At 35.2% G+C, this 25,693-nt stretch overlaps 1 protein-coding gene across 1 annotated transcript in view; it reads left to right on the top strand.

Annotated features, from left to right (window-relative positions):
- Positions 1-2,130: 2,130 nt before the first annotated feature.
- Positions 2,131-25,693, top strand: part of GEMIN8 (gem nuclear organelle associated protein 8) — a 31,915-nt gene continuing 8,352 nt past the window's right edge. Inside the window, exons 1-3 of the mRNA XM_044666963.1 lie at positions 2,131-2,180; positions 14,749-14,786; positions 15,297-15,741. Coding sequence (XP_044522898.1) covers positions 14,784-14,786; positions 15,297-15,741 — 448 coding nt within the window. The 5' untranslated portion in view covers positions 2,131-2,180; positions 14,749-14,783. The remainder of the gene's footprint in view (positions 2,181-14,748; positions 14,787-15,296; positions 15,742-25,693) is intronic.

A 25,693-nucleotide genomic window follows, 5' to 3' on the forward strand; every position in this document is an offset into this window, starting at 1 on the left:
AATCATTTATTAAATGCTCACTATGTGCCAGGCACTGGGCTAAATGCTAGGATACAAAGAAAGCTAAAATATTTATGTCCCCAAGAAGCCTTACATTCTCATAAGGGAGACAATATGCAAAAAACTATGTGCAACCAAGATTATGTCAAGTAAAATGGAAGTAATTTCAGAGGGAAGGCATTAGCATTGAGGGACTGGGGAAGATTTCTTGCAAAAAGTGGGATTTTAGCTGTTACTCCTAGAAAACCAGTAAAGCCAAGAGGCAGAGGTGAAGCAGGTCAGCATAACAGGCAACAGAAACAGTGTAGTACAACAAAAATGCATGGAGTCAGGGATGGAGTATTTTGTGCAGGCAATAGCCAGGAGGCCAGTGGGATTGGGTTGTGGAGTACTTGTAGGAGAGTAGAATGTAAGGAGACTGGGAAGGGAGGGAGGTTTCAGGTGATGAAGGATTCTAAAAGCTAAATTGACGGTTTTATATTTGATCCTGGAGGTAATAGGGAGTTACTGCAGTTTACCAAGTGTGGTTGGGATATGAGGTGGAAGAGGTGACATGGTCAAATTTTTTTGCTTTAGGTAAATCATTTTAGTAGCTGAGGAGTGGAGGATGAACTAGAGTGGAGAGAGACTTGAGTTAGGGAGAAAGCATGCAACAGTTTAAAGGCATGAGGTGATGAGGGACAGAGAAGGGGGCATACATGAGAAATGTTCAGAAGGTAGAATCAGCATGACTTGGCATCAGAATGTATAAAGGATTAGAGAGAATAAAGATTCTAGGATGATCCCTTGATTGTAAGCCAGGGTGACTAGAAGGATGCTGATGCCCTGGATAGTAAGGAAATTAGAAAGAGAAGAGAGTAAGGATTGAGTGGGAAGGAGGAGATAATAAATTCAGTTTGAGACATGTTGAATTTAAGATGTCTGAGACTTCTAGTTGTAGAAATCGCAGTTGGAAAAGTAAGAATGGAGCTCAGGAGAGAAGTTAGGCCTGGATATATCTAGGAATCTTCTACATAGAGAAAATAATTGGATCCTTAGGAGATGATCTAAGGGAAAGAGTTTTGAGGGGCAGGAGAGACCTCAAGAAAGAAGTTAAGGTTAGCTATTTATATCCAGGAATCTTCTGCAGAGAGATAATAATTGAATCCTTGGAAACTGATGAGATTACCAAGGAAGACATTTGGGAGAGATAAGATGGTCCAATGACACAGTTAGTGGGCATGTCTGGGTTGAAGATCCAGCAAAGAAGTCTGAGGAGAAGTCAGACAGGTAGGAAAAATAGGAAAGCATTGTAAAAAAAAAAAAAAAAAAAAAAAAAACTAGAGAAGAGGAATATGGGGAGAAAGGTATAAGCATTTGAATAGTGCCTATGTGCCAAGCACTCTACGAATATTATCTTATTTGATCCTCACAATAACCCTGTAAAGTAGGTCCTGTTATCACTCCCATAGTTGAGGAAACCAAGGCAAACAGAAGTTAAGTGGCTTGCCCAGGGACCTAGTGTCTGAGGCTAGATTAGAACCTGAAAATCGGTCCTCTGTTCACTTCACCACTAGTGGAGAGTGAGGCACTGATTTGTCAGTGTGAGCCTGGACAAATCACTTAACCTCTGCCTGCCAGTTTCACCACCTGTTAAATGGAGGTAACAAGAATCCCTGTTTCACCGGGGGGGGGGGGGGGGGGGGAACCAAATGAGGTCATTTATGAGCGCTCTGAAAGCCCTACAGCCCAGTACTAGAGCGGACCCATCACTATTGCTGTTTTTTGGCTCTTTTCAGGTTCTCAAACACTTGGAGGGAGGTTATTATTCTCATCCCTCTGTTTACATAGGAAGAAAAGTGGAGCACCTAACGAAAAGAAAGAGAATGGAAAGGACAGAAAGGATAAGAGGGAAAGAAGTTAAATAGGATGGATGGCGTTGGGAGGTAGGAGAATAAGTTCTTCCACCCTTCACCAGATCAGCACCCAACTTCAACCTTAATGAGGGCGGGAGCGCTTCACCAGCTTCTCACTTCCAACCTCTAGGCGTCCTGCGACAACCCTTCGTCACGCCCTGAATGACAGCAGGCGTGCAGCCTCCCACGATACGGGAGGCGGGACTTCCGGTCACGCTTGGCAACTAGACCCTCTTGGATTCTAGCGGTTTGTGTGGACCGGAAGAGGCGATCTGATTCTTTTGGGTAACTCTTCTTTTCTCTCAATCCTTCCCCTTTACCTCCACCGCCAAAAGAAACTCGCGTCCCCAAAAAATACCTCCTAAGCATTCTGAGATGGCGACCGAGGGAACGAGGACCTGCGGGCTCACTGCCGAGGTCTACTCGTGGCTATTCGGGATTCGGGAGCACAAACGGGAATGGGAAGGTGGGAGACAGGGAAGAGAAGGGACCTGGGGCTGGAGGAAGGAGAGGGCAGGATCTCAGAGTGAAGTGGTTGATGTTAAAGCATCCTTGGTATTAAGTTGGAAGGACCCTTTAGGAGAGCCTTTGCCCAAAGCCCTTCACAGAAGAGGAAACTGAGGCCTAAGGAGACAGGCAGCAAAGTGACAGCCAGCATTCAAACCCAAGTTTTATGTTTTAAATCACAAAACTAATTTTAAGTTTTCATGAATGAAAGATTGAAGCGTTTATTAAGCGCTTTACTAAGTGCTGAGGATTCAAATGACACCATTTACATAGAGATTTTTATTATTAACATAATAAAACCATGACACGATTATGTTATGTAATCATAATTATAGCCCGTAACTATTCTGATTACATTTGTAATTCTATATATTTTATATAACTTATGGTTAACTATAACGTTTGTTATATAATGAAAATAGAAGTTATAATTGGTAAATCAGTTATAATTTATAATCAATTTTTATACAAAGTAAGACTTACAAAGTGCTTTACAAATGTATCTCATGGGGGGGAGAGGGAGGTGCTATTATATCTCTGTTTTATAGATGAAGAAACAGACTCAAAAAGAAGTGGCTTATCCAAGGCAGCAGACTGGTAGACTCAAAATTTTCTTATGACTTGAGTCACAAAACTTTGCTTCAAGTTTTAATAAATGAAGGAATGAAACTGTTTATTAAGTGCTGAAACTTGGGCAAGGCTCTGAGCATACAAATAATAGCATTTATAGAGATTTTTGAAATTACATCCTTAATATAAACCATTATATAGGATTGTATATAATACAATGTGAATTATGGTATATTACTTATGATTGTTATATAACAACTATTATTAACTAACATTTATAGAATACAAATGTAAATTACATAATTGTTACATAATAATTATAATGATTTATAATTAATTTTTATAACATCATTAAGGTTTGCAAAGTACTTTACAAATATATCAACTTTAAGAGGAAGGCACTATTATATTCCTATTTTATAGATGAAGAAATTGAGGCAGGCAGATTTGAAGAATCTTATACAGGTTCACGCAATTAATAATAGCAGGCCAAATTTGAAATCAAATTATCCTGACCACAGATCTAGCACTTTATTTACTGAGTCACCTAAGAAAATCCCTGTTCTCAAGCCCTTCATTTTCTTAGGAGGAAGAAAATCCATACTGGACGTTTTAGCTTCATGTCAGAAAACTTCATGTCAGAAAGCTTCATGTCCTTGAAGCAACATAGGAAAACAGATTTTACTTTATTATCTTTAATGGCATTTCCACTGATAAAATCATACAAATTTTTATGCTGAATGATTTGACAGTGCCAAGGACTTTGATGACATTAACTTTCTTTTCTGATTCTTCAATATCTGTGGCTGTACCCAAAAGAAGCAGTTGCCAGGCTGTACCTACACAGACATTGCTTCCCGAATGATGGCCATGAGAACTAGACTTGGAAGCACTACCAGTGTTCTGGGACACACTGCTATTTCCATATCTCTTGGAATTGGGTTCTGAGCCATCTCCATTATGGTCTTAGGAGAGAGGATGGTAGGATATTATATAAGCAACTATATTGAGTGAAAATCACTTTGTACTAGGGATAAATAGTAAAACAAGTCTCTTCCAAGGTTAGAAAAGATTACTTTGTTATATGTATACTGAAAGATTTTCTTGATGATTGAATCAAGTACAAGAAAGTGTACATTAACCATCCCAGTGTTGGATGGATTTAATGTATACATATTTCACGAGTGGAAAAGCTGTTGCAAAATATTTTATATTTTGTTTCAGAGTCATAGAAGAGAGTGGTGTTTTCTGGTTCTGTCAGTTAAAGTTTGTGAAAGGATGTAAAAATAGAGGCTAGCATTATCAGAACAGTAGAGGTGTTTTAGCTGACAGAGGAACCACATTCTGCTTTCTGATAAAATGAGGTTTCTTTGTACAGATGAAACAAAGACCTAACATTAAGTAGGTGACCCATAAGGCTAGGTGAATCATAAATAGAAAATTTTTCATTTACAATTTTTTTAAGTACAAAAAGTGTATTTTGTTCATTTTACTTTAATAAATCCCTGGTATGTCTCAGCTCTGGACAAGGTCTTGAACCTCTTTGTAGATCTTTCAGCTTTGTTAGAGAGGTGAGGCATAAATTCACAAACAGAAAAAATTATCATAGTTATTGGGTAAAGATTGGCCACAATAAGTAGAATTGAAGTTATTGGAAAGAATCGATCCTGCATGATCAATAAAGAATATTAGATTTTCAGTCAAGAGAGAACTAGGCTTCAGTGTGTCCTCTAATGATTGCTAGATGTGTAATCATCAGTGAGTTACCTAATTTCTCTGGACCTCAATTTCCTCATCTTCAAAATGGGAATAATGTTATCACAGGATTGCTGTGAAGATAAAATAGTATACTACACCATTCAATCTGTAAGCATTAATTAAGCACGTAGCAGGCACTGTACTAGGTCCTGGGTTTACAAAAAAAGAAATGAAACAATCCCTGGCCTCAGGAAATTTATGTTCCATTAGGGGACTCATGTGCATATATGAGGATATACAAAATAAATACAAAATAATGGAAGTAGGAGAGAGGAAGACAGTAGCAACTGAAGGAATCAAAAAAGTCTCCTTGAGCTGAGCTTTGAAGGAAACTGGGGATTCCAAGAGGCAGAGATAAGGAAGCATGGAAGCCAACCTGGGCAAGGGAATGAAATGAGAGATGGAGTGTCATGTGTGGGAATGACCAAAAAAAACCTATTTGGCTAGATTCCAGTGCATACAGAGAAGAAATGTATTTTTTAAGTCTGGAAAGGTAGGTTTGAATGTTTTTTAATGACTTTAAATGTCAAACGTTAGAATTTGTTTGATCCTAAAGAAGTTAGGAAACCACTGGATTTATTGAATAGAGGAAGGATATTTGTAAGTCCAGAATTTTAGGAAATTTGGTAGTTGTGTGGAAGATGAATTGAGGCAGGAAGAGACTTTTGGAGCAGATAGAGAAATTAAGCTGTTGAAATAATCCAGATGATAGATAAGAAGGGGACATGTGAGAATTGTGGAGATTGAAATTATGTGGAGGTGACGGGGAAATGAAAATGGCCCTGAGGTTGCAAGCATTTTGTTTTATAATTTTCCATTCTTCCCCTTGAATTTCATTTTTCTTCTGATCCCCAGTGAATTGCAGTTATGGCTTTTAAGTAATGGCATTGATTACAAGAATTATGCAGAAAATAAGTAATTACTTTATGTCCAAGCATTATTGATATAAAGAAGAGTATACTAATACCAAAACATACTTGTTTCCCTTTTTTGCATTTAACAGACTTTTTGTCATTCTTTAAGCATTCCAGGACTGATAGACATAAACTAACACCCCACATTATATAATGGATAAATGATTTAGGCATAAAGGGTGATATAGGCAAATTAGTGGAGCTTAGAGCTATGAATAGGGAAAAAGTTCATGACTAAACAGATAGAGAGCTTCATAGGAGGCATAATGGACACTTTTAATCACATAAAAGAAGTTTTTGCACAAACAAAATCAATGGCCTTAAAGAAGAAAAGCAAGAAACTTTGTGGGCAAAATCTTTGCAGTAAATGTCTCTGGTAAAGGTCTCGTTTCAATGGAATGGAGTCAAATTTATAAGAATAAGAGCTATTTCCCATTTACCATTGTCAAAGAGCTTAAACAGGCAGTTTTCAGAGGAAGCAATCAAAACTATCTATAGCCATATTAAAAATGCTCAATAATTACTAGAGAAATGTACATTAAAACAACTCCAAGATACCACATCACATCCATTATACTAACCAAGATGACAAAATAATAATGATAATAATAAATTCTGAGAGGATATAGGAAAACAGGTACATTAATGACTTGGTGGAGCTGAGAACAAATACAGACATTCTGGAAAGTAGTTTGGAACAGTTCCTAAGAAACTATTAAACAGGAAAAAAAAATGTTTTCCCACTTAACTGAAAGGTTCAGTGAAATGAGAAAATATTGAACTAATTACTAAAATTAAGTTCAGCAGTTTATCTATGGTTTATATGTAATCTGTATTCATTAAGAAAAAAAGTGAAAACTCAATACCAGTTTTTGAAAAGTTTTATTTTTTTAATTGCAGTGTCTTTTACATAGGCACTTAATAAATGCTTTTAGGTTGATTGTGAACATAACCATTGTATATAACCACTAACTAGCAGAGAGAGTCCTATAATAACAGCTCTCCTTATCTACTAGCAGCTAAGTGATATAGTGGATAAATACTAAAACTAGAATGAGGAAACCCCACTTCATATCCTGCCTCAGACACTATCAGCCATGGGACCTTGGAAAAGTTGGGATCAGATTTCAAGTTGGAAGGAACCTAAGACGTCATCTATGCCAAGCCCCTCAGTTTACAGTTGAGGAAACTGAGGCCCAAAGAAATTAAATGACTTAACCCAAGGTCATGTAGGTATTAAGTGGCAGAACTGGAATTTGAACCCAGGATTTCTTGATTCTAAACCCAGTATACTTTCCACTTATATTGATATTATTTACAACATGCCTTCCTTGATGACAGTTCCCATACTTGTAACCAACCTCAAAAGAGTGATGAGGATTTTAAAAGCCTTATGTAAACGTTAGTCATCGTAATATAACCTGAGCATTCTGACTGAATTAGCTACGAGACCCTTCTCAGAAATTAAACAGCTAAAATGATTAGACTGTTTGTATTACAGTATGGCTACACAGCAATTTGTTAGAAAAATGTGTTTAGTAAACTCTAGGTCCGACACGATTCAGCAGTGTAACATATAGCAGCCAACAAAGGAAAATAGAAGCCAAGTCTTAAGGTGAATTAAGAGAGGTAGTTAGTCAAGCAGTCAAAAATCATTAAGCATTTGCCCCATTCTAAATACAGTTTTCAAGGCTGGAGATAGAAAAGGGAAAAATAGTCTTTGCCCTTGCTTAATTTCTCTTAATTTTCAAATGAGAAAGACAACATGTACATAACTGGCACCTCCAAAGGATAAGTAAACTGGGAGGGATTTCACCAACAACTGGGGAAACCAGGAAATGCTTCCTATGGGATGTGAGCTGAGTCTTAAATACGAAAGAAAGCCCACAGTGCAGAGGAATAACAAATGGATGTAGGGATCTGGATCACAGAGCACCTGATAGAGGAGGAAAGTGTGAAAACAAGAAGGATTATTAGTGTAACAAGGAGCCAGATTGTGAAGAGATTTAAATGCCCAGGAATGAGGAGGCAATAGTTTCTTTTCTCTATCCTGTCAGTCTATTCACAGTACATGGGGCTGCATTTTAGAAATAACATTGCTAGGTTGAAGTCATCTAGAAGAGGCCAGTTATATGGTAAAAGGCCTCTAGTCTGTGCCAAATAGCCATCTGTTGAAGGGAGAATGTTTATTCTGAAGCAGGAAAGGGGAAGGAGGGTCTTGACAATGAGTGGAATTTGAAAAGAGATACATTAGGTTCAATGTAAATGAAAACATTCTATCCATTAGAACTACTCCTAAGTGGAATAAAGTAGGCTGCCTGGGAAAATAGCTAGTTCTTCCTCTTTGCAGTTCTCCATGCAAAGGCTGGATGGCCACTTTCTGAGTATGATAACTTTGGAAAAACTAGTTTCTCTGAGGTTTCTTGTACTTCATAGATTCCATGATTCTGATCTGTTGCATATATAGATATGATCTTAAAAAAAGGAGAGTTTTGTTGTTTTATTTTCTTTATTTGGATGTGATTTGCATAACTGGTACTCAACTTTCATATTTTTCCCCTGTTTTAAGAGAATCAAAAAACTATTTAACTCTTTCATGCTTCTCAAATCAACAGTAAAATTCTATACAATGATACTTCAGTAAGTCCTCTAAGCTTGTAAAACAAAATCATCCTGGGCCCAAAAGTTATAAGCAATTCAGATTTTCTCCATGGTGGGATTTCCCATATGAGTCACTTATAGATAGAGTTGCATTTCCCTGGACTTGTGCAACCTGGTCATCTAGGAGTTGAGCCCCTCATCATTAACTCTCCCAAGAGAGGCAGTAGTGATAGCCATAACCTACATAAATTGGGAGACCAGAGGGAGTACCCTAAAGTATTTTGTGTGATACATACATTGCTGCCTTATTATTTCCTCTGTTGTTTAAAATTATCAGAGTATAAATTTGGTAAGTATTCTCTTTATTGAATAAATTGTTACTGTATACCTAGCTTTCTCAAAAGTAGGAGGAATTTAAATAAGCAGTGATCCACATTTCTGTAGAGCCTGCTATGTGCCAGGCACTGTGCTAAGCTGTTATAAGTATTATTAAATTTGATCCTCACAACAACTCTAGAATGTAGGTGCTATTTTTATGCCCATTTTAGAGTTGGGGAAACTGAAGCAGACAGGTAAAGTGACTTGTTGATTTATATAGCTAATAAGAGTGAGGTTGAATTTGAACGTGGATCTTCTACCTAGCCTGGAAACATCATCTCTCTATGCATTTGCCACAATCTCACCTGGAGCTCTGTCTTTTACTAGAATCATTTCAAAGCAATATTTAATTGTAGGCCTCAAAATGATTTCTATTAATCAGCTAGCCAAATACATGCTAAGCCAATAAGGAATATATATTTTGATATATTAGCTACCAAAGTTGTTTGGTTTTTTTTTATTTCAGAGTCAGTTTATAGAAGTCAGTCCTATACATGTCAGTCAAAGGATATATTCGTGAATATATTGTTCAAATATCTAGTGAGAAAAGAAAAATTTTAAACAGCTGCAAAGTCTACATTAGCATGTGAGAGGAAGAAGATGCCTTTTATGTTTATACCAAGTATCTGCCAGCCCATATCCTATGTTTACATGAATGTAAATATACAGTAGAAATTTGTATGTGAGTATATATACATATAATGTTACTGCTTTGTAAAAGTAGAACATTACTTATTCATAGAGTTTCTAGTTAAACTTGAAATTGGCAGCTTTTATGGAGAGATGTAGATTTTGGTCTTCCTTTTTTCTTTATTTTGTGTATATTTTTACATATTTGGACATGTAGTATGTAAAGTGATAACAGACTAACTAAAAAAATAAGAGTTTTAAAAAAGAAACCTTCATGGGAAAATTTGTGTTTTAGGACTTGGAAACTCTTTTATTTGCCTGTAGACCACTGCAGTGTTTAGTGAATGACCTCAACCCTGTTTTTTTCTTCCCTCCCCTGGTGGTGTGGGGGAGACAATGAATTCAGTCTCTGTACTAGTTTGGTTTCAGCTGTGTGGTGACTATTATGCCATTGTGCTGACTTGTGGTGGCTTCATGATTTGCATTTCTGTTGACTGCAGCCCTTCCTGACATTACCAATCTCTTTTCATTTAGCTCCACTGTCCCATAAGGTGAAAAGTTGCTGTTCAATTGGCCAAGCTATTAAAAAGCAGCAGACAAAACTGGGGGAAAAACTATTTCAATGAAACATCATACAACTAAATAATGTAGAACTGTAGATTTGTATCTTCTACTTTATAAACTTCCTTTTGTTAAGGGGTATAGTGTCTGGAATTGTCACTTTAATATCTAAAATTATTTTTAATCATTTCAGGAATCCCAGTAGTTCCTTTCTTCTTGGATTCTTATGCTAGAAGGAACTCCACATTTTCCTGAGGGCCTAAGTGAAAAGAATGTTAAGTGAGTTGGAGGGAACACACTTAGCACCTAACCAATTTAAAATTAATAGGATCAGCTCTTATACTAGGCTCTCTCTCTCTATCTTTGGGAAATTGATTCCAAAGAGGCCAGAGTAGTACAGAACAGTCACTGCCTTTCATAATCATGAATTATCTTTTTGATTGCTGTATAAAAGTTGAGTTTTTAATCTTTTAAAAAAAACTTGTAAAAAAGTTAAGTGGACATATTGCTGAATATAAAATATAGAACCTAAATTTTGCCTCTTAATCTTCTTACTTTTATTTTTTCTTAAAAATTTTTATGGGTAGAAAAATCTCAGAATTTCCTAGGACAATTTAAGTAAGTGAAATAAAAGCCTTAGCATTTTCTGATTCACCCTGCTCGTTTACCTCATCTATCTTGTGATCCTTCATCCAATATACCTTGATACATGAGCACCTTAAGTCACGAGCAATTTGATATACGAGCAGTCACAATCAGGATTTTTTGCTTTAAGTCACCAGCAGGTATTTGAATCATGAACTTCTGCCATCCTCCACTAGCTAGTCTTTGGGAACATTTGGTTTCACAAGTTACATGAGGCTTTCTCATTTAGTTCAGTGTTTATCTGGCCATGTGAGCATCTAGATTGAATTATTTTTGCTTTGTTCTTTACTTTTCTCATTATCAGTTTTGGGGGCAAATTTCTTAATTTTTAACCATGCATCCTGACAACAGAGGGATTGAAGGAGTTACGGTAGCAGCAGCATACAGAGGTTTTGTAGGAAATTAGTGGGGAGGAGCCCGAGGTGGATGAGGTAATCAGTACAAGCAAGATTAAGTAAATGTTGAGGATTTGGGAAAAAATTAAACAGTTTATTGAAAAGACACACCCAGAAAAAGTTGCAACAGGTCGTGCATTGAAGCTGTGTAACAACACTTGTTTCACACATTATAGAAACTTTCATGGAGAGGTTTTTGTTGATATGGCTTCTAAGTGAAATCAAGGAAAGTGTGGCAAAACAACCAACATTCAATGAAGAAAATTATGATAATTAAAGTAAAAAAATAGCAATTAAGTTTAGCAGTAAAGTTGCATATCATAAGTAATGTGTAAGGTCAATTTTGCTTTTAAATGTAGCGTTACATGTGGAGAAAGTAAATTATGTTAAGCGATAGCCCATGAAATGAAAACCTTCTCTGGTAGCATCTTCTCCTGGCCTTGAAGGTAAATAACATTTCATAAGCAAGTTTATTTCTTTATATTCCTATTATATATAAATATATTTATTTGTTATTTATAAAGTACCTTTTTGTATTTAAAATCACATAAAACAAAAAATTTGTGTAGTTTTTTGGGGCCAAAATGGATTAATTGCATTTCCATTCATTTGAATGAGGAAATTCAATTTTACACATGAGCAAATTGAGTTACGAGCTTGGCTATGGAATGAATTAAACTTGTGTGAAAAGGTACCACTGTATTAGCTAAACAGGATGGGACACTAGACTGGGGATCAGAAGAATTAGATCCTGATACCAACTAGCAAAATGAGTTAGGTTAAGTGATGTGAGTGTATGTACCTGTGTATATTTAAATCTTTAAAATGCACATGGGAGCAGAGAATAGGGCAATTTGGTGTTATTGCAAAACACAATGACTCTATCATGCCAGAGTAGTTTGGAGGATATTTTGATTAAAAGAACAAAGTATTTATTTTCTTAGTGATAATGATAAGGAGGAAATAATCATTTTATAAAACATTTTCTCCCAAAACTTGTGTATTTGGTCAATATTTTTGAAAAAATGTATAGTGTTATTAAATTTAGATTCTGACCAAAAAGGTAATATCTACATGATTTTTAAATTTAGAATATTTTTCCATGGTTACATGATTCATAACTCCCCCCCACTCTTTCCTCCTCCTTCCCAGAGCTGACAAGCAATTCTATTGGGTTAAATACATGTATCATTTCTACTTTATTTTTTAAAAGTTAAACATTTATGAGATAATCCTGGTGACATATTTTCCCAATTTAAAAAATACTTGCCCTGAAAATAAGAAATGGTTTGCTTTAAAGAAAAAAATCACTTGCCTATTTTGCAGAAGCAATTATTTTATTTTAACCCTTACCTTCTGTTTAGAATTAATAATAAGTTTCAGTTCCAAAGCAGAAGAGAAGTAAAGGCTTGCCAGTTGGGATTAAGTGACTTGTCCAGGGTCACACAGCTAAGAAGTGTCTGAGGTCAGATTTGAATCCAGGACATCCCATCTCCATACCTGACTCTTTGGGCCACTGAGCCACCTACCTGCCTAAAAATTATTTTATTTGAAATATCTGAGATATTCCTAAATGTGAGTAAATAAGGAACACATTTGCCATGGGGATGGTGAAGGAATAAATTTTTATATAGCGCCTACTATGTGCTTGGGACTGTGCTGACTGCTTTACAAATATTATCTCCTTTAATCCTGACAATCACCATGCATAGTAGGTGCTGTTTTTAATGAAGAAAGTGAGGTAAACAGAGGTTGTATCTTGCCCAGGTCATACAGCTAGTGAGTATCTGAGGCCACATTTGAATTCAAATTTTCCTCTCTTTAGGCCCAGTGCTCTATCCACTTATCCACCTAGCAACCTCTAATAGATATAGCACATTGGAGTATATTCCATGTAAAAGAGTTAATAGACTTGTCTGGTGATAGATAGTGCATTAAAACAAACATTTTAAACCTGAAAATCTTACTATGTTTTGACAACATGCAAGTAAATAATTCTCAGGTTTGTCAAACAAAGAGGTACAGTGTTTATTACTATTTATAATATCTTATTGATGTGAAATGGGATTTTTTTGCTGTAGCTATTAAAAAGACAAAAATCAGTCTTGATTAATGGTCAAAAAAGAATTACAAGAGTTACATAGCAGTATCCTGAAACTTGAAAAACTTTATCACCCAAAATAAGCCCACCTATCACAATATTATTACTATGGTTATATTATAAATATTAAAGTGGTCATTTATAGTTAATAATAATAAGTAGCATTTTATAGCACTTTAAACTTTTCAGTGCTTTTTATTAATACCCCATTTTATCCTCATGGTAACTTTGGGAAGTACTATTTTTTTACAGATGAGGAAGCTGAGGTCGATAGAGATTAGGTGTCTTGCTCAGAGTTACACAGTAAGTATCTGAGTCTAAATTTGAACTAAGGAGTTCCAGACTCTGGCCCAGTACTCTAACTTCTATACCATCTAAATAATAATAAATTACAGAGTCATATTAATAAAGGTTTCTGTATATTTTCTTTATATTGTATATTAATATTATGAAATTTATTTTCTGAGTAAAAGACACTAAGAAAAATATTTACTAACATTTTTTTATAAAAATTGGGAGATTAGAATTTTTAAATTGTTTCTACAGATATTGGAAACTACTGTCTTAACCACTATTCTGTCAACTTATTTAGAGAAGGAAGGCAGTTTCTTTAAGCTAATAGATAAGAAAAAAACCTAATGAGAGCACTGAGCATCAATGGCCAAGTGAATGATTCTTTTTCAGAAATTTTTACTGATAAAGTCTATGGGCTCCTCAGAGTAATATTTTTAAATACATGAAGTAAAATATATAAAGTTACAAAGGAAACCAATTTTTAAATATACATATCAATATTTTTAAAAACAAGTTCAAGGACCCCAGGTTAACAACCCTTACTCTCTGACCATCAAAAGATGCTCAGTGGAAGTGCTAAAACTCATAGCAGAAGAAAGGCTATGGAGATTTACACTTGGAGTGACTGCTCAGATTCCTGATATTAAATTTAAGTTTTTGATCTAAATTCAAGAATGGTTTAGGTTGGTTTAGAAAGATGTGTTGTCAGAAGAAAAACAACTGCTTGAGCACATGGGTTGCTGGGGATATGATTGGGGATGTAGACACTAAATGATCACCCTAATGCAATTACCAATAATGTGGAAATAGATCTTGACCAATGATTCATGTAAAAGGGACAGCTGGGTAGCTCAGTGGATTGAGAGTCAGGCCTAGAGACGGGAGGTCCTAGGTTCAAATCTGGCCTCAGACACTTCCTAGCTGTGTGACCCTGGGCAAGTCACTTGACCCCCATTGCCCACCCTTACCACTCTTCTGCCTTGGAGCCAATACACAGAAGTTAAGGGTTTAAAAATAAAAGAAAAGAAAATGATGCATGTAAAACCCAGTGGAATTGCATATAGTCTTGGGGGAGGGGGTGTTGGAGAGGAGTGAAGGAGCATGAATCATGTAACCATGGGAAAATATTCTAAATTAATTAAATAAAATTTTTCAATTAAAAAAGGTGTGTTGTATTCAAGTTTGAGGTAAAAACCACAATAAGTAAGTTAATTAGATAGTAAGCATTTTAAACCCTTAATTGTATATTAGTTTGTAAATATAGGGATCAGCATGTATTTATCTTCAACTCAGTTAATCATGACAGTGGGAAAGAATCTTGTCTATTTTGATCCTAGCCATAATCAAAGCACCACTATTCATATGATAATAATAAGCATTGGAACTAGAGGAAATACCTTCTAGAATGCTTCTTCTGAAATTCCAAATAGTAAATAATTATAAATGTTGCATACCTGTAACAATCTCAATATTAATGATATGGATATTTTTTATTCCAGTTTCTGGTGGCTATTTGAACGGGCACACATCAGTGATGGTAAGGATTTTTTTTTTAACTTAGTAGAAAGAAAGAAAAAGTATTAGTATTTTAAGTATTGTGTGTTTATTTGTTCTTATCCCACTGGGAGAGAATGAGAACTAGAACAAAGAAATGGCATTAAAATAATGCTTAGGTACTGTCCCTTAGCAGCAGTTCCCTTGTTTCTGCTGATTAGGTGCTCCAAATTTGGAGTCATCTCCTTCTTACCTTCTAGGTATGAATGACCCAAAAAGTTTGGCTCTTTGTACTTTTTCCCAAATCTTTTCAAAAAATTGTTAACCTATTTTCCTATTAATTTGAAGTAGATGTTTTTTGTATGTTTCCTCCATATCCTCTTTAATTATTAAGCATTTTTAGCCATTGATCATGTCTTATATTTTCATACCTGTACTTAGTACCTAGAATAGCAATAGGTACTTTATTTGTCATTTGGTTATTTAGATGGTATTTCCTATCTTTGCCATTAAACATTTATTTGATTTCTATATTCTGCACCATGGATTATAGGATTCATCACAGGGAGACTCTGAGCCATGGTATTCTCAGCGAGCATACTCACGCTACTGGCAGCATTATAACCAAGCCATGCAGTGGATGCGGAGGCACCAGAGTGCCTACAGGAAGGCCATGTTGTCATTCTACAATTCCCCGTGGTATTTGCCTGCTCTCGTTCCAAGCAGCCGTTATGCTGACTGGGGTGGAGATGACCACTCAGCCAAGGAGGATCATTTATCATCCACTGGTTGGCACAGCAGATCTCAGTATTCTAGATGGTCACAGCAACCCCCTGGTAATGCCCATGGCCACCAAATGACCTCAAAAGAAGACCAAGTTTCCTCCACAGAAGAGTCAGATTCAGATGGGGAAATAGAATGTGATTTGAGTAACATGGAGATTACAGAGGAGCTCCGCCAGTATTTTGCTGAGACAGAAAGACACAGAGAAGAGCTAAGTAAGTCTAGGCTATTTCCTTTCATTCTTTCTAATAAGCAGTTTTCTCTCTTGTTAATGATATCACTTCATTGTCCTTCCTCAGTCCTTACCCCCTTCTCTATTTTAATGCAGACTTACTTGTGTAAAGCTCTTTCATGACTAGTTTTGGCTTACAAAATATGTGCCAAAATATGATTTACTTGAGGCAATATGGCACAAAAGAAAGATTATTGGATTTGGAGTTAAGGAGGCCTCAATTCCAATCCTGGTTCTGCCACAAATTACATATGTGTCCTAGAATAAGTATCTTCCTGGGTCTCAATTTCCTTATTTGTAAAATGAGAATTGGAATAGATGACCTTTAAGATCCCTTCTAGTTCTTGTGAGTGTGAAACTGCCTAATCCCTTTTATGATTATAACAATAGAGTAACATAATCATTAGTTTTGAATTAATAGTCAAAGTGATATAGTTTGCTTTATAAAATTATAGGAATTAGCTAAGAAAAGTTATAGTTTAAGTGGTATCAGATCTTGTTTATATCTTTTTACCTTAAGCCTATAACCAAATGCTACCACCAAGCCCACCACACTCTGTTGAGTGCAAACTCAAGATGGTCAGGAAGGAGGGCCACTCTTGTTTCTACGAACTGCTGACTCCTAATATTGTCAGTAAAAGACACTAAGAGTACAAAGGCCTTTGAAAGGTTGGCAATAATAATAGACTTAAGTTACCACCCAAAGTGATCTTCTTTTGCATTTACTAGTTCAATCAGTACTTGTATCACTAATAAGAACTGCCTATGTGAAGGATATGAATATCTTTTGTCTTTTTTTTTTGTATCACTATCACTATGTCATAAGATTTCTCTCTATTAAAAAAAGGCCATCTTCTAAGGCTCAGGGTCTCTGGTTCTGAGGGGACCAGGGTCCAGCTTTGTTGTGAGGGTGACCCACTCTCACTAAATCTATCATTTAGCTTGGAGTTTTTGTATTAGTGTGATAAATTTTCGTCACACTCTAAATCTATGGTTTTCTAAAAATGATATGAATCAAATCAAAGTCCTTGTCCAAACTACAAAGTTTCTGTATGCTGGGTTCTTACTGATTAAGAGTAGATATAGAATAGGTACAGAGTGGAAATATACTTGAGGATATTTTATAGCAGAGCCCCTTAGAGATAACTAAAAGGGGATGCTAGCATAATAGAATTTGAACACATAGGCTTAGCCCAGAGGCAGATGTTGAAACATTTACTATCCCAGAAGCAACCATTTTCAGCTCTCTTGTTTTCCCACCACTCAAACATTCCGAGAGACCTAGAAAAATTTCCCTAACACTAAAAAGCCCAAGAAGCAATTTTTTTCACTAATTATAGTATATGCTAAAATACATGCTTTGTTTGAAAGATCCAGTAAGTCATACCACATTTCATAGTGGCAGTTGGCCTCCATTAAACAATTTGAATTTTAGAAATCACATTTTCTTATTTTAAATTTTTATTATTAGCTTTTGTTTTCATATCATCTATTTCCCAATATATCCTCCTCCCCCTATTCCATTGAGACAAAGAAGGAGAAAAGTAATTCAGCAAAACTAACCAACATATAAGCCACATCTAATGTTACATGCAGTATTTTACCCATAGTCTGCCATATATATGCATAGGAGAAAGGGAGCCATATTTTAATATCACATCTTTGTGACTAAGCTTAGTTGTTATGATTTCACAGCATTCAGTTTTTGTTTATTTTTTCCAGTTCCATTCATTTTTGTTTGCTTTGTATTGTCTTGTATGTAGGTATTATAATTCATGTTATTTCCTCCATTAGAATATAATCATATAAGGTCTACTTCACCTGTGTCTTTTATACACTTAGCATAGTGCTCAGCACATAGTAAGTGCTTAATAAATGTTCTTTTGAAATATTCTTGTAGTTTTATATATTTTTCCTGATTCTGTTTACTTTTCTACAGTTCACATAAATCTTTCTGTGCCTCTCTTTACGTTACATTCAGTATTTCTTAGAGCATAGTAATACTTCATTGCCTTCATATCCCACAGCTTGTTTATCCATTCCCCTTCTTTCTTCCAATTCTTTACTATTTACAGAAACACTACTATTAACATTTTGGTGGGTATAGGACCTTTCTAGCATTGATTGATCTTATAATCAAAAATAAATTTCAATTTTATTAAAGATGAAATTTATCTATATTGTTTAATTTAGGGTAGGGACTGTTTTTCTGTATATATCACTAACATTTAACTTAGTGCCTTGCATCTACCATGCTTAAAAATGTTTGTTCAATTGAAATTAATTGTGTTTGGCATTTGAAGTCTTTTTACCATTCACAGAATCATGAACACACTGACTGTCATTCAGCTTGAGCCAAGCCTTTGTAATATTTTACTTAATGAGATCAAGGCTGTGAAAAAACTTGTGGTTTTCTAAGGACATCCACAAAGATGTAGGCAAATGGAAATTTTCTCTAGAAAAATAAGTAGTAAAAATATCATAAAGTGATTTTTTTTTCCTCTAAAGCAATCAGTTTTCTTGATTGAGAGATAGAATCTCCAGTTCCTACTTATTGGTAATATTTCTGTTACATGTCAACATGCAATCTGTAAAAATAATGTTAAGTTTTTTTCTAATATTTTATCCTTATGTTTGTCTTACAAGTTTTCTCGTTTTTTTTTAATTACACATTACCCAAATGACTTTTTAATTCATTCATTTGAAAATAACATTCCAGTATTATAATCCACTTTAAAACTACATCTTCAAGTAATACTAAACAATTTGGAGAAGTAGGACAAGGGTATAACAGTAGGTTCTAGAGAGAAACTTTCCAAAGGAAATGTCAAACCACATCTTACTCCTGGAAGTAGTCCTAACCTGCTAAATCATTTATGGAATGGTATTTTGATTCTTTTTTAAACATACATTCCTTAGGTCAGTATAAGAAGGAATTTTTTTGTTACTTTTCAGTTAATTAACCAGATAGACAGATCTCTGAGAGTTTATAAGGATGGGAATTCTAACTGGAGAATTTATAGGAATGAATTGTTCCAAACCTTAAGATAACCAAGGTTATCTATCTCCCTGACAAGTACATTAGGGAAAAAAAATTTGTTCTTTTATGTTGGAAGTTAGAAATAATGTGGAGAATAAGCATTTTTGTTGTTTGGTATGAATAGTTTCAGATTAAGTACCTAAACAATGTTAAGTGTTTTGATTTTGGTTTTATTCAAAGATCCAAAGTGCTTGTCAAGTAGTAAACATTATATTTTACAATAATTAAGTGGAAGTTACCAAGGAGAAAGGAAGAAGCAATTGTTTATGCAAAGCGTATGGTACTTTTAATTTAGCTTTTCTAATTTATGCTTTTTCACTGTATTAATTTTGTAACCATTATCAAATTCAATATATTGCATTGCTGTAATACTAAAATTGACTTTCATGAGAAACTGCCAGCTTGGATTGCTTTAAGACCTTGACTTAGAAAGTCTTGATGTCAATAGTTGTGAACATACAGTGTTCTTCAACTTGTTTTTAGATGCTTTCAGCAGAAAACAAAACAGAAAGTCAAGTGAGAACCCATGAAGGTGTTATTACAATAAAGACTATCCCCAGAATGCCTACCCTTTGATCCAGCCATACCATTGTTGGGATTGTACCCCAAAGAGATCATAGATAAACAGACTTGCACGAAAATATTTATAGCTGCGCTTTTTGTGGTGGCAAAAAACTGGAAAATGAGGGCATGCCCTTCAATTGGGGAATGGCTGAACAAATTGTGGTATATGCTGGTGATGGAATACTATTGTGCTCAAAGGAATAATAAACTGGAGGAATTCCATGTGAATTGGAAAGACCTCCAGGAATTGATGCAGAGTGAAAGGAGCAGAGCCAGAAGAACACTGTACACAGAGACTGATATACTATGGTAAAATAGAATGTAATTGGCTTCTGTACTAGCAGCAATGCAATGACCCAGGACAATTCTGAGCGATTTATGGAAAAGAACGCTACCCACATTCAGAGGAAGAACAGCAGGAGAGGAAACACAGAAGAAAATCAACTGCTTGAATACATGGGTAGATGAGGACATGATTAGGGATCGAAACTACCACACCAACACAACTATCAACAATTTGGAAATAGGTCTTGATTAATGACACATGTTAAAACCAGTGGAAATGCATATTGGCCAGGGGGGGAAGTCGGGGGGCTGAAGGGGAAAGTAAGAGCATAAATCATGTAACCATGTTAACTTTCCTAAAATATAAATATTAATAAATGTTTAAAATTTTAAAAAAGACTATCCCCATCAGGAACATTCTGTGTACAGAACATGTACTGTACAGAACAGGAATTGAGACTTTTTTTCTTTGAAAACCAAAGAGAATCCTCCCCAAATAATCTTTACTTTTTTTCGCACGTGAGAATAAAAGCACTTACAAATTCTGGCAATATTCATACACATTTTTTTTTAGGTTTATAAAGTTAAACATTTTCAGAAAAGAACAATAGTATCAAATTAGAGATTTGCTTCTATGAAATATGACAAAAAGCTTTTGTATTTTAGCAGTATAAAGTCAGAATCCATCTGTGTGTTCACCTATGTGATTTAGTTCTGTCAAAACAAAGGTTGACTTAGAGGGTGGCTAAGATTCTTTTGTTTTCCTTGCTCGGTTGGTATCAAATTGTGACAAGCCCCTGTCTCCCAAATAAGTTTTTTTGTTTCTGTAGTCCTAAACACATTAAAATTATCATTACTCTCTAATTTTATTTCATTTTTTGTTCTTAGATCTTGATACATTGGAATGTTTGTTCTATTTTCACATTAGGGTAGACTTTTCCATTGAGGCTTTATTTATAAATACACCATCTAGAAATGTTCTGGGACAAAGAGAATTTGACTAACATGAAAGTTAGGTTAATACAAGACTTTTCTATTAAGTATTATAGGGTTGGGGTTTTTTTTAACCTCTTAAGTATTTGATAAATAAGTTTATATTCCACATGCCTAATAAGATTTATGTAGAGCATTTTGGAAAGTTTGGGTACCAAAAGAGTACATTTATAAAAAGTCAAGAACAAGAGAAAATTGAGACTAATCATAGAAGTTTGCAAATTTTCAATATAATTTCCAAAAATGAGGGCAGCTAGGTGGCTCAGTGGGTTGAGAGCCAGGCCTAGAGATGGGAGGTCCTGGTTCAAATTTGACCTCAGACACTTCCTAGCTGTGTGACTCTGAGCAAGTCACTTAACAACTCCCATTGCCTAGCCCTTATTGCTCTTCTGCCTTGGAACCAATACACAGTATTGATTCTAAGATGAAAGGTAAGGGTTTTTTTTTTAATAAAATAAATTCCAAAAATATGTGTAATGCACAATTTCTGGGATCATGGATTTAGAGCTCGGAAGGGAATCTTAGAGGTAAAATCTTGCCCAACTTCCTCATTTTACATATGAGGAAATCTCCAGAGAAGTTCCAGTGACTTGCCTTCAGTCACATAAATAGTAAATGGCAAGTGTGAAATTTAAACCTAGGTCCTGAATGCAAAGCCAATGAATGGGCTTTCCACTGTCCTCAATTCTATCTTAGATTAACTTGACTTAAGTGAAATTCTTACAAATTAGACTTGATCTTTTTTATGATTCCTAGGAATCTAGATACTAGAGAGTAAAATGGGGCCCCCCAACATACCACCACTAGAAATATAGCCTGCTTCAGATTTAAATAGTAACTCTTATTCATGGAAAACTAATTAGTTATGAACTTTCAAAGTTCAGCTGTTTAGAAAATTCATATGAGTAAGAAAAGAAATGTACATATTTTTTTATTCTTAAAACACAGACTCGAAAGATTATAGCAGATCCTCTAAGAAACATGCTTTTAGGCCAAGATCCAGTCTATGGATTTTTTCCTATTAGAATATAAGGAAAAAAATAAAACAATATCATTGGCATTTTGACTATAGGGCTTTCTGAAGCAAGCAGTCTACCATCATTGCTTACAGCTTCTTATAGTCTAGTTGAAGAAGCATGGTACACTCACAAAAATTAAATATCAGTATAAGAAGTGGGATGTGATTTATTACAAAACAAATGGTATAGAGAATAGACAATGAATGGTTCTGTCCAAAGAAAGAAATACCACTGTGGACTACCTTTAAGACTTCCTAGAATCAGGACTTGAGCTAACCTCTTGAAGGATGAGTAAAATTTGGAGGTATAAGGTAAAGAGAGTTCAGCTTTACTACATCTTTCTACTGCTTAGAAAAAATTCAAAAGGCTCCACAATGAATTGAATATACTTGGTTTGAAAAATATGTTCCATGCCTCCAATAAGAGTCCCCATTATATCTTTATGGGTTTTAGTAGGATTAAGCCTGTTTTAGGTTCTTGTTTTATTAATTAGTCTTTAGTCAGGCTATTGGGAAATATGAGAGAAAAATTCATCTTCTGTGTCTTGTTTAGAATGCAATACAAGTTTTAGGATTAAAATGGATTTTAAGCTGAGCTACTAACAGGACCCATGGTCACAGAGAATTTTCTACTGTTATTCAACAATTTAATCTTTTGTGTTTTTCACTGGTCCCAGAATTCAGTGGTGGTGAATGGACCCATAAAAAGATAACCATTGAATGTACTATACTATATAAAGAAAGAATAAAAGTAGTTATTTTAAGTATAATATATTGGCAAACTGTTACTTTAGGAATCAAATCAGTCACCAGTAGAAGGGGAGCTGGGTAATTAATATATCTCTATCAATAAATGTTCTTAATTCCTCAAATTAGTATGCATAAAGGACCTAAAAATGTCATGATTTGCTATAGTCAATCTCAAAGAGGGAAATCAGAATATGAATCAAGTTGGTATTTTCCTATAGCTGTGCTAAGATCATCAATTCTGACGAAATAGCTAAGGTTGTAATGTGAAACACATGTTAATATTAGAAAAACAGAAGAAAACAGATTCCTCATTAAAGTTAATGTCCTCATACTTGGTAGTTCGCCTATTTCCCCGCTTATACCTCTGCCTTTTGGCTGGCTGCTTCTGGTATGGGTAGAATTGTCTCTTTATCTGTACTTTTTTAGCTTTAGCTGTCTGAGAACACTGTTACTATTTTAGCAGTTATTTATGTTATGCAGCAGTTTGCATGTTAGATAGTGAAACACTATTCAGATTTTGAATGATTAAGAAATAAGGGGATCAAAAACTTAAGTGCTATTATTTGCTACTGTAATCTATTTAATATAGCATGTTAGATTATGTTTTATGCTAGAATTAGGATGAAAATTTCAGCACTCTTTTTTAAAAAATGTGCTAAGCAACAAGACAGTACTACTTAAATATCTCTACAAAATGTTTCATATTTTGAAGCCAGCAAAGCCTGCACTGTAGTTCAGGCCATTATTACTTCTCTTAGACTATTGCTGTAGCTTTTTCTTTGGTCTCTCCCCAACTCTATTACATATTTCAGTCTCCAGAGTGATTTGCCCAGGATAAAACAGTTCTGATCAAATCCACCTCCTCTAGTTAGTAAACTCCATGGCATCCCTATTACTTCTAGAATTAAACAGAAACCTCTGTGGTTGTCATTTAAAGCTCTTTATAATCTAACCCTTTCCAAATGTGTAGACTTCTTACACATTACTCCCACCCCGTGCACTGTGTAGCCATACTGGCCTATTTATGCCTTTGCTTTCACTGTCCTCAATCCCTGGAGTGCTCTTTCTCCTCACTTCTGACATTGGGAACCCCAGGTCTCCTTGAAAACTTAGCTTAAGGACCACCTTAAACATGAAGTCTTACTTGGTTCCCCAACCCTAGTGCCTCCCACCCCCCACCCTGCAACTACCTTATATTTGTTTTGTAGATAACATCTCATATATATGCTTCTTTATATTTGTGTTGTATTGCCTATTGAGTTGTAAGGGCCTTGATCCTAGAATTATTGGATCATAAACTTAGGGTTCAGAGGGACATGAGAGGTCATTGAGGCTAATGTTCCTCATTTTATAGATAAGGAAATTGAGGCATAATGAGATTAAGTGACTTGCCCCCAGTTTCACAGCTAATAAGTGTCAGAAGTGGTATTTTAACTCTTCCTGAGTATAGGAATATTCCAAGTATAGCATAATCTACTATATCTGTGTCCTCAGTGCTTAACATTGTGCCTGGTACGTAGGAGATACTTAATAAATTCTTATTGATTGATACAAATACATATATTGAAATGTAAAATTATAAGATTCTTTGTTTTGCACAAATACACAGGCTTCCAGGTACCCCATATAGTAAAATCCAGCCTCAGCGATAAAGGCATATTACTCAGCCTTACTTGTTTTGATATTTTCCTAAATGTCATTAATGTGGGTACTCCACAGGTACAGATCACAGCGCCTCCATACTTTCCTAACTGTATCTTTTAGTGAATCTACCATCTTTGCAGTTGTTAACATGACTTGGTTTCTTCTAATACTTGAGGGTTACCAAGGCAACACTTGGGCTATGTATCAACTATATCTTTTTGTGCAGCTTCTCACATTTCTATTTAATGCTGGCAATATTCTGCAGCCTACTTAAACCCATTTTCAACTTTTGCATTACCTTTCAGGTCAACAAAAGTTTTTATTCTTTTGAAATTTATGATCCATATTTTTGTAGCCAGGTAACATTCCCAGGAGATTATTAGTGGTGGTTTGTTTGTTTTTGATGGCAGGAAGCTACTTAAATTTGTTGGAAGTGCAACACAGTTTTAAAAATGTGATTCAACCAATTCTTCAATTCATTTCTGCCCTCTTCTCCCATCATATTATTTATCTTCAGTGTATGATCAAGGTAATTCTTGTTCATTAAGTTAATGTCTAATTGTACTTTGTAATCTGAGCACAATCCACAAGGGAAAACAAAGTGGATGAAGAATGTATTGCCTAGACTATGACATGCAGTAAATTAGTGTTACCAGTTATAAAGCTGGATTCTAAAAAATGTGTACATATATTTATGTATATATCTTTAAATGTTTTGCCAAATTAAGATCCTGTTTGTAGAAACTAAATCAGTAGTTACATTTATTCCCCAGCCTCTCTCCCCATAGGTATTTAAGAGTCTAATAATGATAATTGGCATTTATATAATCCCTCAAAGCTTACAAAATATTTTACACAAATGATCTCATTTGATCATAAGAAGCCTTTGAGAGAGGTAATACAGGTATTCTTGTCCTCATTTTAACAGGTGATGAAACTGAAGTTCAAAGGCATTACAGGACTTGCCAGGGCCACAACAGCCAGTGTCAGAGGCAGGTTTGATCTGTGGTTACTCCAGTGGTGCTACTTCCAGTGCATCCTGCTGCCTCTTAAAATAATCAAGATTTCAAACCCAAAGGAACTGTCAGCTTATAAGAATCTCCATAAGTAACAATTGTTTTGTATATTTTAGCCAGATTATTCCACAGCTGGTCAGCTGAGAATCTAACTTTGTTTTCCATAGAGTGAAACTGTGCTAGTAATTGAGAACACATGCTTTCAAAGGAAGTAATTAAGTGATAAATAGAAAATTGTACAATTATGTTTACTTTAACTTTTAAAAAATCATTTTCTTGCTTTGTAAGCATTGCTTACTGAGCTGAGACTATCCTGTCTCTCATAAGCAAGTAGGTTAAACAAGTATTGACCCAGACTGAGAAGGATTTAAAGGCATAGAATTTATGTGAATCTGTTTCTCTGACTCTGGTTTGGCATCATTTTGGAGTCTTTTTCTACTGTTTCAGGGATCAAATCAGTCACCATTATGTTAGAAGATGTTTAACACATCATCAAATATAGTCTTAATTCTGCTATTAAATGTCAAAATTAATGTGCACTAGAGGCCCAACTCATGTTGTGATTTCCTTCAGCCAAGGTAGAAATGGGAAATTCAGGATCTGAATCAAGTCCATATTTAGGTAT

The sequence above is a fragment of the Gracilinanus agilis genome, chromosome 3 (genome assembly GCF_016433145.1).
Source record: "Gracilinanus agilis isolate LMUSP501 chromosome 3, AgileGrace, whole genome shotgun sequence".
Lineage (NCBI taxonomy): Eukaryota > Metazoa > Chordata > Mammalia > Didelphimorphia > Didelphidae > Gracilinanus > Gracilinanus agilis.